Source organism: Sinohyriopsis cumingii, unplaced genomic scaffold (assembly GCF_028554795.1).
Source record: "Sinohyriopsis cumingii isolate HCF-2022 unplaced genomic scaffold, ASM2855479v2 utg000400l, whole genome shotgun sequence".
Lineage (NCBI taxonomy): Eukaryota > Metazoa > Mollusca > Bivalvia > Unionida > Unionidae > Sinohyriopsis > Sinohyriopsis cumingii.
This window is the reverse complement of record NW_028315895.1, coordinates 1322101-1336339: the sequence shown is the minus strand read 5'-3', so window position 1 is coordinate 1336339 and position 14239 is coordinate 1322101. Positions and strand designations below refer to the sequence as shown.

The following is a 14239-nucleotide window of genomic DNA, read 5'->3' as shown; positions in this document are numbered from 1 at the left end:
TTTCTGTTCCTGCCATCTCTCCCATGGTTGCGCTTGTTGCTTTGTATATCCTTAGTGTGTTTGTATGTCTAACGACTTGGACCAGGCTCTTCTTCTGTTCCCGTTAGTGTTGCTATTGATTCCTTTGTTGATCTTGTTGTCTTTTTAATAGTCTTGGTACATTTACTTTGTTGGTTTAATCGGCAGTGCAAATTGTTTGCTGAAAGCCCGTTGCTAGGTTTTCTTTTGCAGTCTGTCACGAATTCTCTGCGGCCTTCTGTAATATTACAAATGTGTTCCTGGTGTTCTAGCTACTATGTCGTAGCCTTGACTTGATTTGTTGTGGTTGAGGTTACGAACTGATTCCATGTCATGTAATGAAGCAGAAAAAATCATTATTAAAGTCAGGAAAACAAACAGTAAAGAAATCTACTAAATAAGTATAATCATGTTGTGAAAGAAGTTTGGCTTATTTTTAATTTATTAAGCCCTTACACGATAAAATGAATCGGTATGGTTACACTAACCTCACCTTGTCCACCATGACAGATAACGCGAGACTCTCGCCGTGACCCATTTTCTACGTAAGGCTTGCCAGATCATATTTGGATATTCTACGCTGTGTTATTATCAATCAAGTGGCAAATAATCGCTTCTTGGTGGAATTTCAAAGTTGCTGATAAACCGTATTTACTTTAAATGCGCAGAATTTCTGACTGAAACCGCGCCAAATTATTACTACGATTTGTTTACGTTTCCAAATAAGGCCTCAATGTCCTTATATGGCACACAAACAAACGAGGCTGAGAACGGAAGTAATCATTATTTGAACTAAAATGGCGGACGATCTAAACGAAAATATCGGATAAAAAAGGTAAACGAGATTTTGCAATTATTTCTACAATGATTTTCGATATTTCCGGTATTAAATAACAGGACAACTCAATTTATTGGATTATATACAAGATATGTTCAAATTGTTATTATTGGGCTAAAAGAGCGCCGGGTATGAATCACATCCGGCTTGCTCCATTGACACGTATACGCTCATGTTAGTACCCTGTACACGAGGTAGGATTAAGGGTACTAATATTAGTACTACTGGTATTCATGATTGCCTATCCCCGTCACATCTAATACTATTTTATGACATCCCTGGCAGACATTTTATGTAATTTATATGATTATTCAGTTGGTGCTTCAAAGCAGCTTGACACTAACCCTGCAACTGAAAGATCCGGTCATTTCAATTGTGAGAAGCCTATACAGGTCTGAGGTGATCTGTGCAAACATGTCACAAAAGGTATCCCAAGTGTGGTTAACGGCACACCAAGTTCAATGTATATTTCCAAGACCATTGGCGTCAATGCCACGAAATATCATTAACATGTTACATTTATCAAGGATCACTTTAGGCACATGTGCATATCGTTGACTTAAATAAAGCACGTCTTTGGTTTTATATTGAGCTCGTAAAACTATTTTCTCGCGATTGACTTGGTGTTCAAGCACCACATCGTCGTACATGGCAAGATTGTTTTATGCATTTACATACAAATCGTCAATGGTAGGTGCTTCGCCAGTAGTGGAAAGGAAATTGATGGTGGGATTGCCACTCTTGTCACTCAATGCTTTTTGATAATCTTTCAAAACATTATAGTACAGTTGAACATCAGCCGATGGTGCACTCATATACAACCTAATCCACTTCAGCAATCGTAAAATCATATTCAACAACAGTTGAGCATTTTCTGAGTGTATGCAGTCGTTGATGTGTTTAATATTTCGGAACGGATGTATACTCTAAGACAATCAACACTATACTCCAAGACAATCAACACTTTACTGTCTATGATATATTAATGAAAGGGCAGCGAGACTTCCAAGCCTAGCATTTGTTCGAGACTAACTGCATGTTATTCTATCAAATATGGAACTGCTACCAAGATCTGTTTTAATGCACTAGTGGATGTTCTTGGACATCAATCACATCGACTTGTCAGTCGTTAGTTGATTCACAATCGCACTATGGCCAAACTCAAATGGGTAAAACCATCAGGGAGCATCCAACGCTTGGTATCTAGCGGCCACAAGCTTACTGCATACACCCATGCAATGTTTCTGACACCGTCTCATATTTGCTGTGTATGCCAATTAACGTCTGTGTTGAAGACATTCCGACTGCGTATAGTGTTTATAAATCTTTTTGCACTATAATCCTGGGGAAAACCTTTAAACATTTTAATGTTCTTGCTTGTTCACACCAAAATTGAAAACATTTTGATTCCCAATTCCACATACTCTTTGACTGGTTTACGTGGGCATTCTTCTTTCAACTTAGCAACAACCTTTTTATTAGTGTTACTAAACTGCTGATGTTCTTTTAGATACTCGCTGGTATCCAGTTCGTTTACTAATCATGGTTGTGCCATATCTGCGAACACATGTCTGTGATATACATCAGTACCATATCAATATCGGTGTAATGCATTTTGAACCGCTCCTGGTAAAACTGTTTGATCTGATCATAGTAGAGCTCGTGCATCAGCAGCTTCGACACTTCCAACGAAGACAATCCAACATATATTTGTTTGTCAGTTTTACTGTGAACGGCAACAAGTCCACCATTAAAAATCATCCCAGACTCAAAGGTTGGATCAGCAATAAACCTTTAAAGTTTGTCTGGTTCACTATCACGTACATCGTCGCAAAACTGTTACTCGTAATTTTCGATATTAGCAAAAAGATTTTGTTATACCTCTGTACATATTGATAGTTTGTAAAATTTCGTCTTTACTTGTTAGCATGCCGAACATATATATTGTTAAATTAAATCAAATAGCTTATTCTATCTGAATGATTTTCTGGAACGATAAGTAAGCAAGAGTTTTATTTATATGTACACCCGTAGTAACTGCATGTATTGGTTTACCACGTAATTTAAACACTAATCATTTCTCATTTCCGAATACATATCATAGAACTTTCGTACACCAATTATCCAACATTTTTGAACAAATATTTCATATTAAAAGTGAAATGGTACATTTAGACTTTGACTGTCCTTGCATCAATGTGATCTATATATCATATTTGAGCATGAGATAATACATATAAAGCTGAAATCAAACACCAAATTCGCAAACACCATTGCTATTAAGTTATATTATTTTATTCACGTATTGCAAACTACTAGATGGCCCCGAGTGGCCGAGTGGTCTAAAGCTCTCACCGTTCCGGATCACTGCCATCTCACCTCTGTCTGCGTATGTTCGAGTCCAAGGCTCGGCTAGCGTAGGTACGCGGGAAAGTCTGCCAGTAGCTTCTCGTGGGTCGGTGGTTCTTTCCTGGGTTTTCCAGGGTTCTTCCTCCACCAGTTATACTGGCCGCCATATATGGCCTATCTTGTGCTGAGAAATGGCGTTAAAGCCTAGAACAACAACAGCAAACTACTAGACTGCTTCGGTGGCCTAGTAGTTAGAGTGTCTGCCTCAGAAGTGGGAGGTTGGGAAGATCCCCGGGCCGAGTCATACCAAAGACTTACAAAAAATAACAGTTGCATCGCTTGGCGCTTAGCATTAAGAGGTTAGTGTTAGGACTGGTCAGCCTGGTGTCAGGATAATGTAACTGCGTGAGACATCATGTTACATGTCTGCGGCATGATGCCCCAGTGCTAGACATCACTAGAAACTGTTACACTGCAGACATTGTAGTAATATGACTGAAATATTGTTAAAGCTACGTTAAAAATCCAAATCACACACACACACACACACACACACATACAAAAACAAAAAATAAAACTACTATTTATCTAGGAAGTGAATTGATGTAAAATGCTAGAATTAAAAAAACAAATTATATGTCCCTCAAAAATTGTCTTCATTGCATTAGAATACGTCCACTTTTAATGTGCCAGGTCCATTGCTTTGAAAGATAGACAACAAAGACGATTCAAGTTGCAGTATTTTTCAGCACTGTCTATATTCTAAAATCATAAGTAAGTTTTTGGTGCACAAAGAAAACCGCAATTTGCGAAAACCAAATAATAATTTAATATTAAATGCACATTTAACATTTTTCAGAACCTTTGAGTAATATGTCATAAACAACTGTACTAACATTATAGTATTCTCTTATCAGATAAATATTTAGTGATGGTATGTACTACTGTTACACAAAGTAATATATCCAAGTCGAGCACATAAATTGAATTATAAAGCTCAGTGGTAGGACATTTGCCTTATATTCACAAATGGGTAATTGTTTCGAAAACTTTGAGTAATAACTCAACTGTAAGAACATTGAGTTATTCTCCTAATACATATATATTTAGCGATGTGATGTTCTACTGTCACAATGAGTTATATATCCAGGTGAAGCATTGAAATTGAACGACAAAACTGATATAAATTTTATTTTTATTAACTTCTTATTTAAAGACATGATTGATTAATTGGATGAGGCTGTTTTTACTAATGCTAATGCTTTGTCTGTAGCCTTGTTATAAACTGTATCTTGCGCTGGTTCAGTATTGAAAACCGACTAAAATGAGCAATGTACGAATTTCTTAAACACTCATTATGATGATAAATAAGATTTTGTTTCCAAATTGTTCTAAAGTGAATCAATGAGTTGTCGTTCAATTGCCTTTTAGCTGAGAACATTATGTTAGACTTTCCAGTTCTTAAAATTAATAAACAGGTTCCATATATCAAATGAGTATGAAAGAAGTCACGTTTTTACCTGCATATCTGCAACGAAATGCTTCTGTTAAGTTACGATTTAACTGGAACTGAAAAATTGTGGTAAGCAATCTTACAAAATTTACATACGTGTTGTTGTAATACTTTGGAGTCGGAGTCCCAGGTCATCATGTTGTCTAAGGCGATCGCCTTTACAGATCTCTAACATCTCAACTCATTCCCATTCAATTCAAGTTCTTAGGTAACATCGTCAGTAGCCTCCCGATCTTCCCAGGGTTTTTCCTCGTTCCTACGCAACCAAATATACTAGTCCCTGTATATAGTCAGTCATATGCAAAAAAATGCATTAGACCCATACGAACAACAACAAATATCTTGCACTCAAGCCACGAAAGATAGCTGGTAGTCATTTTGTAGTAGAGTTGGTTGGCACTGACGAAATACAAAGCGCAGATTCACAAAGATTTAAATCTGATATCAAGTTTAAATGTGTGGATAAATTATGCTCTCTTATTTCCAGAAACCATATACAATGCACATATAAATGCTTAATTTAAACTGTATTATGAACGTTGAAGTAATATATCAATACCTTTAAGATGCACAATTTATAGACTCGATGTACTATTTACATTTCTTTAATCCTTAATCTTTTGATAATGCATACTGCAGATTTTCCAAGACTTTAAATGTAATCTTCAAACAGTATTGTTAGTTACATTATTATTTTTATTTAATATGATTATTCTTATTGTCATTACTTGTATTATCATAAATGTTTAGACAGCTGAGTTTTCCATCGTCACATATTGTATTATTATATATGATTTTATTCTCACATAACTTGGAAACTTTGATTTACGGTGTGACATACGTCTATAATATAAAAAACACGTGCCTGGGTGTCTCTGCACATTGTGACAATTTTTTTTTTTTTGTGTCGCTAACACTGATTTTTTTCTCTGCTTCTCAGAGTCGGGTATATCATCTGAGTCTTCGGACATCTCATATGGGTCTTCAGACATTACACGGTCTTACTCTGTGCATAAAGCTTGGAAAACAACAGGTAGTCTATTTGTCGCTAAAGTTAGATGGTACTGAAGAAGTAAAAAGTACATATTCTCAAAGATTTAAATTTGACATCTGGTTTAAATGTGTTCATAAATTAATCCCTTCTCATGTCAGAAACCATATACAATGCATATATAAACACTTTATTTAAACAGGATTATGAACTGTGAAGAAATATACCAATTTACGATGTGTATTTTATAGAATCAGTGTATTATTTACTTTTCCTTAATCCTTATAACTTTAATAATGCATTCAGGAGATTTTATGAGGATTCACATATAATCTGCAACATTATCGTTATTTATATTATTATTATTATTTTTGTTATCATTATTATTATTATTATTATTATTATTATCGTTATTGTTATTATTTTAATATAAATATTGTTATTATCATTAGGTTTGTTATTTTCATTTATAGACAATTTAGTTGTCCAACTTCACATGTTGTATCATTATACAATATTTTATTCTAACATAATTTGGAAACTTTGATTTAAGGCATGTCATAAATCTGCAATATAATACCAATGTGCCTTGTGCCAAATTTGTTTCTTCTTTTAATACATTACCCAATCATAATATCTTAATAACATTAGTATTACCGCAGAAATCAAGCCTACCCAGATACTACCTTGAGATAAATGGAGCTAAAAGTTGTCTGCCGACTTATTTGGCGGTCAGGCAGAGTTATATTCCCATAGGAAAAGCCCTATTGTTGTTGTTGTTGTGGGGTTTAACGCCATTTTTCAGCACACGATAGGCTATGCATGGCGGCCAGTATTAATGGTGGAGGAAGAACCCGGGAAAACCCTGGAAAGAACCACCGACCCACCAGAAGCTACTGGCAAGCTTTCTCACATACCCACAATGGCTGAATCCGAGACTCGAACCGGCGCAGACAGAGGTGAGATGGCAGTGATCCGTAACGGAGAGCGCTTTAGACCACTCGGCCACGAAAAGCCCTATAATACATCAGTTACTTCCTCTTGTGCCAAGAAGCACGCTGACGTTATCAGAGACCTCACAAGGGCCAGAATTCACATGGAAGATATACCATAACAAGTTGGAGTTTTTCACTTCAAAGGATTCGATACTCCATCTTTATTTTCAACCTTTTTTCTTCCTCTGCCAAAAAGGTTATGTTTTTACTATTTGATAACACTTTGTGCTCGTCACACATGTAGGTAGCTGCATGGGGAGCCTAAACAACTACACCATTAAGTACAGGCTATATTTGTTTATGTTTGTGCACGTCTTTTGCACTTACAAAAACTAATATATGTGTTATACCATTACGAATGGATAACTTTAGGATGTAAACGTCAATGCTTTTACTTGTATATGATGCCTGTGGGATTTTCTCCATGTAGCTAATTGTCACATTTTGGATATTGTTGCCCCCACTTTATAAGTATCTATTACGATGCCTCAGTTAATTTAATGAAAGGTTTATGCTTGTGATATAGATACGTGTGTATAGATAGAAATGTTTCTGAATTGCCTCAGCTCTGGTCAGACAAGTACGATAAAATTTTTATACATGGTTTACTCAGTCAAGTTTTGGTAATGCATGCTGACATAGGTAACTCTTGCGTCATGTTTATTTGCGTAAGCATTCCATCATTTTTCAAAAGCACTTAGTCACTTGCACGGGTAGCATATGAGGCTTTACAAGATAGATTAGGCCAACAATATTTATATGCGTGCAGGTTACGCCCTTAAAAAACTCCTGATATATGTTTCATTCCGTCATTTCATGTGAGTTTGATTTACCATACCTTCCTTACCCTTGGAGCGCCATCATCATACCTGTAAATACCGTCTTGACTTTCCCTAAAGGTAGTATTGTAACTGAGAATGAGTATTATCACTTTTTGCCACATAACCATCATTTGGTATAGCTCTGTGGCCAGATATATACAAACATCACATGTGCAGGCCCAAAGGTGGTATTATCATTTAATTTTGCCAGTATACTTCTTTAGTTCAACAGACTGTCTGTTATCAATTTCTGGATCAACTTTTTTTAAAGATTTAACTCTTCACGGACGTTCCATTTTAAAAAGAATGGTGCTGAGCTACAGTTTTATACATTTTTCACTTTTTTGTCTTACAGAATAGAACTATGGGTAAAGAGCAAAAGTGCACAACTCTGGACGAAGACGTCATCACTCTCATTGCAGACCTTTCCTGGGTGTGAAAATTTCTGGCAGACAAGGGAGATAAATCAACTTGCCCTTCTGACACGAAACGCCGGACACTGACATGCTCTGAAACAGCTCTGGCACTCAAGTCTGCACGACAGGACATGGCCTATTTGGTGACTGTCCCTTCGCGTTTCAACTTAATTCCTATTGTGAACCTGCGAGGGACAGAGCTTACAAAAATCAAAAAAAAACAAGTTCCCTCTCACTGATGTCGTACGGACAGGTTATATGGAACATGGATCAACCATCCCATATCCCATTCCAGGTGATGCTACTAACAATATCCTTCTCACCCGGATGGACCATTTCCATTGCAACCAGCCTAGGCCATATACTAGGCATCACGAAGGGCCAAAACAGCCACATTACAGGCTCAATCACTAACCGCGTGACTCCCAGTATGTCGAACCCAACTTCTGTCGGCATTTGCAGAGACCAGTCTAACCCTCGTACCACCTAGAGACACTCATCCGCACTAAGCCAATAATATTTCATCACGCGTCAACAGATGACAGTTCGCAATTTCTCTATCCTCTGCCATGGGAACGGAATCTTTACTCAACGACTGTCTTGAAGTTACTGTTTCTAATTCAGGACATTCTGTGTGTTGTGTGAGCTACAGACCTCGTCGCTCTTTGCCAGCTAAGTCTCAGACATTACATGTTACCATAGCCTCACTTTATGCATCCAAGATGATGTTGCTTGTTACCCAGTACTGTTATCTATTTAACGGTATGGGAAGATTCAGCCTTCCGAGCCTCCATCGGGAACGTTTTCCGCCTTTGAACCCCGGAGTCTTGTCCTCCTCCTCATCCCGATCCATCAACAACAAGGAGTTACAGCATTTGTTGATCTTACGATAGAACTGAAGAATCTGACTTAAAATATTACCGCAGTCTGGGAGAGTTACAGACATTATCACCTACCTTCATCATCAGTTCATATGTGGTTCTTTCTTTGATACAAAACAGTATTTCATTTGGTTACTCCATCAGCTGACAGTGATATTGCCACTTTCGGGATGGCAAAACCACACTTCATATGCATGGATGGAATGGTTTTTCATGACACTTGGAAGTTAGTGTGAAATGTTGTTGCCATGACTTCAATGTTGGACATTCATCTTCTCTATGCCTTATTTTGACAGACGGAACATAGTGTATCTTCTCCAACTCCGAATACCTCAAGGCATGCTGGGAGTCGGTCTCAAGAATGACCTTAGTACTGAACTGATCCATTCAACACACTTTAGTCAATGACGTAACACATCTGGAATTTACAATTGGCGGAACGCAACTGAGACCTCTCTGCCTGCACTTTCCAGAATGAATTATCTACGGCCACGCTAAGAGCACATCATTTGTCCACTAACTTTCTGTTTAACGTCCAGATTGAAGACGTTCATAAAAAACCATCAAGGAGACAAATTTCCCTCCCTCCATCAACCACAGCCAGAGCTCTTGTATACCAAAGCGGATATAACACTAAGATTCTCATATCGTTCGTTCCAGACATTTTGGTCCCAAAAGCAAAATACACTCTGTATCTGGCCATTGGCCTACGCGCCCTCTATCAATTCATCTATGTTCCTTATAAATACAATAACGCATTTTGAATGCCATCCATGAGGGAGACTTTGCCATCAGTGTAGACATAAATGGTGCATAAATTCGTGTCTCTATTCACAAGGATTTCAGGAAGTTCCGGTGTTTCGCATAAAACATCGTATACCAATTCAAGACACTCCCATTGGGTCTTCACTTGTCTGATGGATTGAGTTATGGCGCATGTCCGGACCATTTATATGGCAGCAACTTCAAGTTATCTGAACAACATCCTGGAGAAACATCCATGAATTAGATCTAACCAGACATGATAACCCTTGTTACCACTCTGGACTCCTCGTCGTCAGCAAGAAAGATCCAACCTAGAACTGTGTAAACAATGTGTTCATCCCGGTATGCAGTTCAATACACAGGCAACATATTTCATCTCCTCAGGATCGGGCATTGAAGTCCGAACCACAGTTCTACCTTACTTTCAAGGAAAATTCTATCCACACAGGAATTCCTTTGCCTACTAAGCTTGCTCAGTGCCGTCATAGGTCACCTTCTTATGCTTCCTTTACAAATGCTTCTATTTTACCATAACTGTTAGCCTTGTGCCCAATGTGGAACCTATCTTCTGTATTAACTGGCTGAACAAGACATATTTGACCCACTTTCCAGGGTATCTCTTGTGCGCTTTTTCATATAAGACCTGCTTCCTGATTGCATTAGTGACTGCAGGCAGAAGTAGCACAGAACTTGCCCTACTAGTATACCCAAATTACATGTAGTTCCGACAAAACAGGTCAGTCTTACTTATGACAGTAGTCTCTTTCATCACTGAAAACTTGCTTCCTTCCACGTTTAACCAGACTTTCAGCCTTAAACCTCTGTCTAGTCTGAGTACAGGAACTGAAGGCTGCCTACAAGACTTAGTCGGGGATTCAAGCGGTACCTTAATGGATCAGATGCTTTGCATCGAGGGAGATCACGCCTCTTTCTGTTTCTCAAAAAAAGACAGGAGGGTGTATCACAACAGACTGTGTAGTCCTAGATTAAGTGGACTCTTGGCTCATTACATAGAGAAATATCCCAGCTCAAATGGCTTTCTAATGCATTTCAGCTCACAAAGTTAGAGAATTTGGCACCAGCCTGGCACTCGACCAGAATTGCTCGCTAAGCTACATTATTTAGGCTGGGGGATGGAGATTGGAGTCCACATTTTCTTGCTTTTATCTCCTAGATGTGTCATTCTCGAGCACCAACTTCCTTCTGGTAGGACGTATACCAGGAGTCAACAGCTCACCCTTCCAGGTCAATCGCCAACATCTTAAGACACGTTTTCATGACTTTCGCTGGATTTGCGAGTGGTGGCGGGGGAGAAGTTTATTTTTATTTGAACCTAACATCGACAGGTGGAGTCATCTCCAGTCAGGTTAAATCTAGAACCTGTCTCACATACCTTAGGGGACAGGAGATGTTATCTTCTGTGTAAGGGTATATACCTCCCTCCACCTCTTACCTATTCTCGTAAGGTATTATGATTGGGTAACGTATTTAACGAATAAACATATTTTTCCTAGTAAAATGTTTCTTCGAGAATACATACCCAATCATGATACACATTTACCCTCCCATGCTTATGGCAGTTACATCCATATGGAGCATGTCTGCGCTCTAGTAGTAGCTGAGAGGTTCTTAGACTTTGCTGCCATTTCTTATACCTAAGTGGAGATCATTCTGCCGAACTGCCATACAGGTCGGCTGGCAAATATTAGCCCCTTTAGCTAAAAGTAGTATCTGGGAGGGCTGGATTTACAAGATAGTAGTAGTTCTCTTAAGATATTATGATTAGGTAAGTGTTCTCGAAGAAACATATTTTAATAGGAAAGATTGGTTTTTCTTTCTTGCATCGCTAACACTGATTGTCTTTTTTGCTTTTCAGATTCGGATATATCTTCCGGGTCATCGGGTATATCATCAGGGTCTTCATGTATCTCATCTGGGTCTTCAGACATTCCACAGTCTTACTCTGTACATAAAGCTAGAAAGACAGCAGGTAGTCATCTCATCTCTTTGGTTAGGTTTTGCTCAAAAAGTATTTTGGAAAGAATTCGGAATTAGAAGTTTTTCATCGTGTTGTTGTTGTTGTTGTTGTAGGGTTTAACGCCATTTTTCAGCCCAGGATAGGGTATACATGGCGGCCAGTATTAATGGCGGAGAAATAACCCGGGAAAACCCCGGAAGGAACCACCGACCCACGAGAAGCTACTGGCAAGCTTTCTTACATACCCACATTGCCGAATCCGAGACTCAAACCCACGCAGACAGAGGTGAGATGGCAAAACGGAATATAAGGTAGGAATTACTAAGATTCCTACGAGCATTGGCCTAGGGAGAATTACTTGCGTTCCTTATTTTATTCCTAATTAGTATATCACTTAGGTTTTTATTTCTCCGGTATCCTGTCACAAGTTTGTTTCGAAAGACTCGAGGATACTTGTCTTGAATAGAAGCGTACCCCTTTCTAATCCATTTAGCCACCTGGGTTGCTTTGGAGTTAAAGGTTATCACAAATGGTACGACTTCCTCAGTTTCCTCGTGCTGATTGAGACCCCAAGGCTTTAGAGTTTTTAATTTTTGCATCCAATAGTTTTCTCGTTTTGTTAGGAATTCCTTTCTTCCAACTGCTTCAATTGGAATGATGGTGCAATCTTTCAGGGAATGGTCAGTACCGTTAAAATGATTTGCCACCGCTTTATTTTCTTTGTGATTAATGTCAAATCTATGTCTGGTGAAGCGGTCTCTCAGTGTGAGAGTGGTCTGCCCAACGTATTGTTTTCCGCATTTTTGGCACGAGATTAGGTAAATAACGTTTCTCGAATCGCAGGATAAATTTTGTTTGATTGCATACGTCTGATGAGTGGCATGGCTAGAAAAGTGTCTTGATTCTTTCAGAAAAGGGCACGTATTGCAACGTTTGCTGCGGCAGGCTTTGGTTGTTCCGAATGTATGTGTGAAGGAGTGAAAATCCCTTATTGTGTTCATTTTGATTGTTCTCAGAAATCGCTTTGAATAACCCCTTCCCCGAAGTGCTCTAAATAGAATATTTGTCGCTCTTTGAAAATCTTCCTGTCTAGTGCATAATCTGTGAAATCGGATAATTTGTGATTTCAGAATTCCACTGAAAGTGTGTTTTGGATGGAAAGATAATTTATGCAGTAATTGGTGAGTATCCGTGGGCTTAAAAAAGACTTTAGTGTCTATGAACCCCGTTTTGCTAAAATCGATCCCTTTAAAAACAGTGGTATCCAGAAAATCAATGGAAGTTTCCTTTACAGTCGCCTTTAGTTTAATCGAGGGATGGAAATTATTTAAAATCCCCAAAAATCTGTCAAACTCTTCCCTTGAAAATGTCCAAATGAGAAAAATGTCGTCTAGGAATCTAAAATAGACCAAAGGGAGAAACGGACATTTCTTAAATACTTCCTTTTCCCAGTTGGCCATAAAGATATTAGCATAACTAGGGGCGAACTTTTTACCCATAGCTGTCCCTGAGGTTTGTAAATACCAATTGCCATTGAATTCAAAATCGTTATTTTCTAATCCCAGTTTTAATAACTCTAAAATTTCATGGTCTGGTCTCTTCGGGTCAGGGTTATTCATGAAACAATTCCTCACCGCCTTCAAGCCCTCCTTGTTGTCAATATTGGTGTACATGCTTTCCACGTCTAGAGTAACGAGAAGGCTTTCCTTTGGAATTTTGATACCTCTAATTTTATCTAAAAAGTCGTTCGTATCCCTGAGATAAGATGGATGTTTCGATGCTAGCGGAGCTAAAAACCAATCCACATATTCTGATATTTTATAGGATTCACTCCCTACATCTGATACTATCGGTCTTCCAGGTGGAATTTCAAAGGGGACCCACCACGATTCCGGGTCTTTATGTATTTTCGGTAAAGTGTAAATGTGTCTAGGTCTAGGGTTCCCTGGCGGTGTTAAGTACATCGCTTGTTTTTTGCTGATAAATTTATTCTTGACCAATCGATTGACAATTTCCGTGATAGTTTTACTAGTCTCTGGGAAGATTGGATTGTCTATCTTTCTGTAATGATTTCGGTTTGCCAATTGTTGTTCAATCTCCCTTATGTAGTCGTCCTTATCCATAACCACTGTTGCCGAACCTTTATCTGCTTTTCTAATAATGATGGATTGATCTTGTTTCAGAGTTTTTATAGCTTTTACTTCTTCCTTGTTCAGGTTCGGTCTTTCTCTTTCAAATCGCATCTTGGAGATTTGTACCATCACCTTATCGGTTATTTGTCTAATTGTGGATGGAAATGTTGTAGGTGGTGGACACCAAGTACTTTTCTCCACGAAGGGTTCCTTCTCCCTATTTACGTCCGAACGAAAAAAGTTTGTAATCATCAATTTTCTAGTAAATTCTCTAACCGGTTCTTTAAGCGTCGAAACATCCACATAGCTCGGTGCGGGAACGAATTTCAAACCCTTGTTTAGCAAGTCGTATTCCCCCTGCGCTAAACTCCTACTGCTAAGGTTAACGACCGCTCTCCCTAGCTGTTTTCCTATATACGATGGTTTACCTTTTTGTCCTTGGGAAAACCCCGTTTACCGGAGTCTATTTGATCTAACCAATTGTTTAGAATCAAATTAGCTGAACGAGGAGACCAGTGGATACCATCCTGGTGAAACGTCAC

General features: G+C 38.5%; 1 protein-coding gene across 2 annotated transcripts in view; it reads left to right on the top strand.

Annotated features, from left to right (window-relative positions):
- The window catches only part of LOC149774191 (uncharacterized), a 243074-nt gene that overhangs the window by 69195 nt on the left and 159640 nt on the right, over positions 1-14239 (top strand). For both annotated transcript variants that reach the window (XM_089945702.1, XM_089945703.1), the window contains exons 11-12: positions 5659-5751; positions 11464-11577. In XM_089945702.1, coding sequence (XP_089801828.1) covers positions 5659-5751; positions 11464-11577 — 207 coding nt within the window. The remainder of the gene's footprint in view (positions 1-5658; positions 5752-11463; positions 11578-14239) is intronic.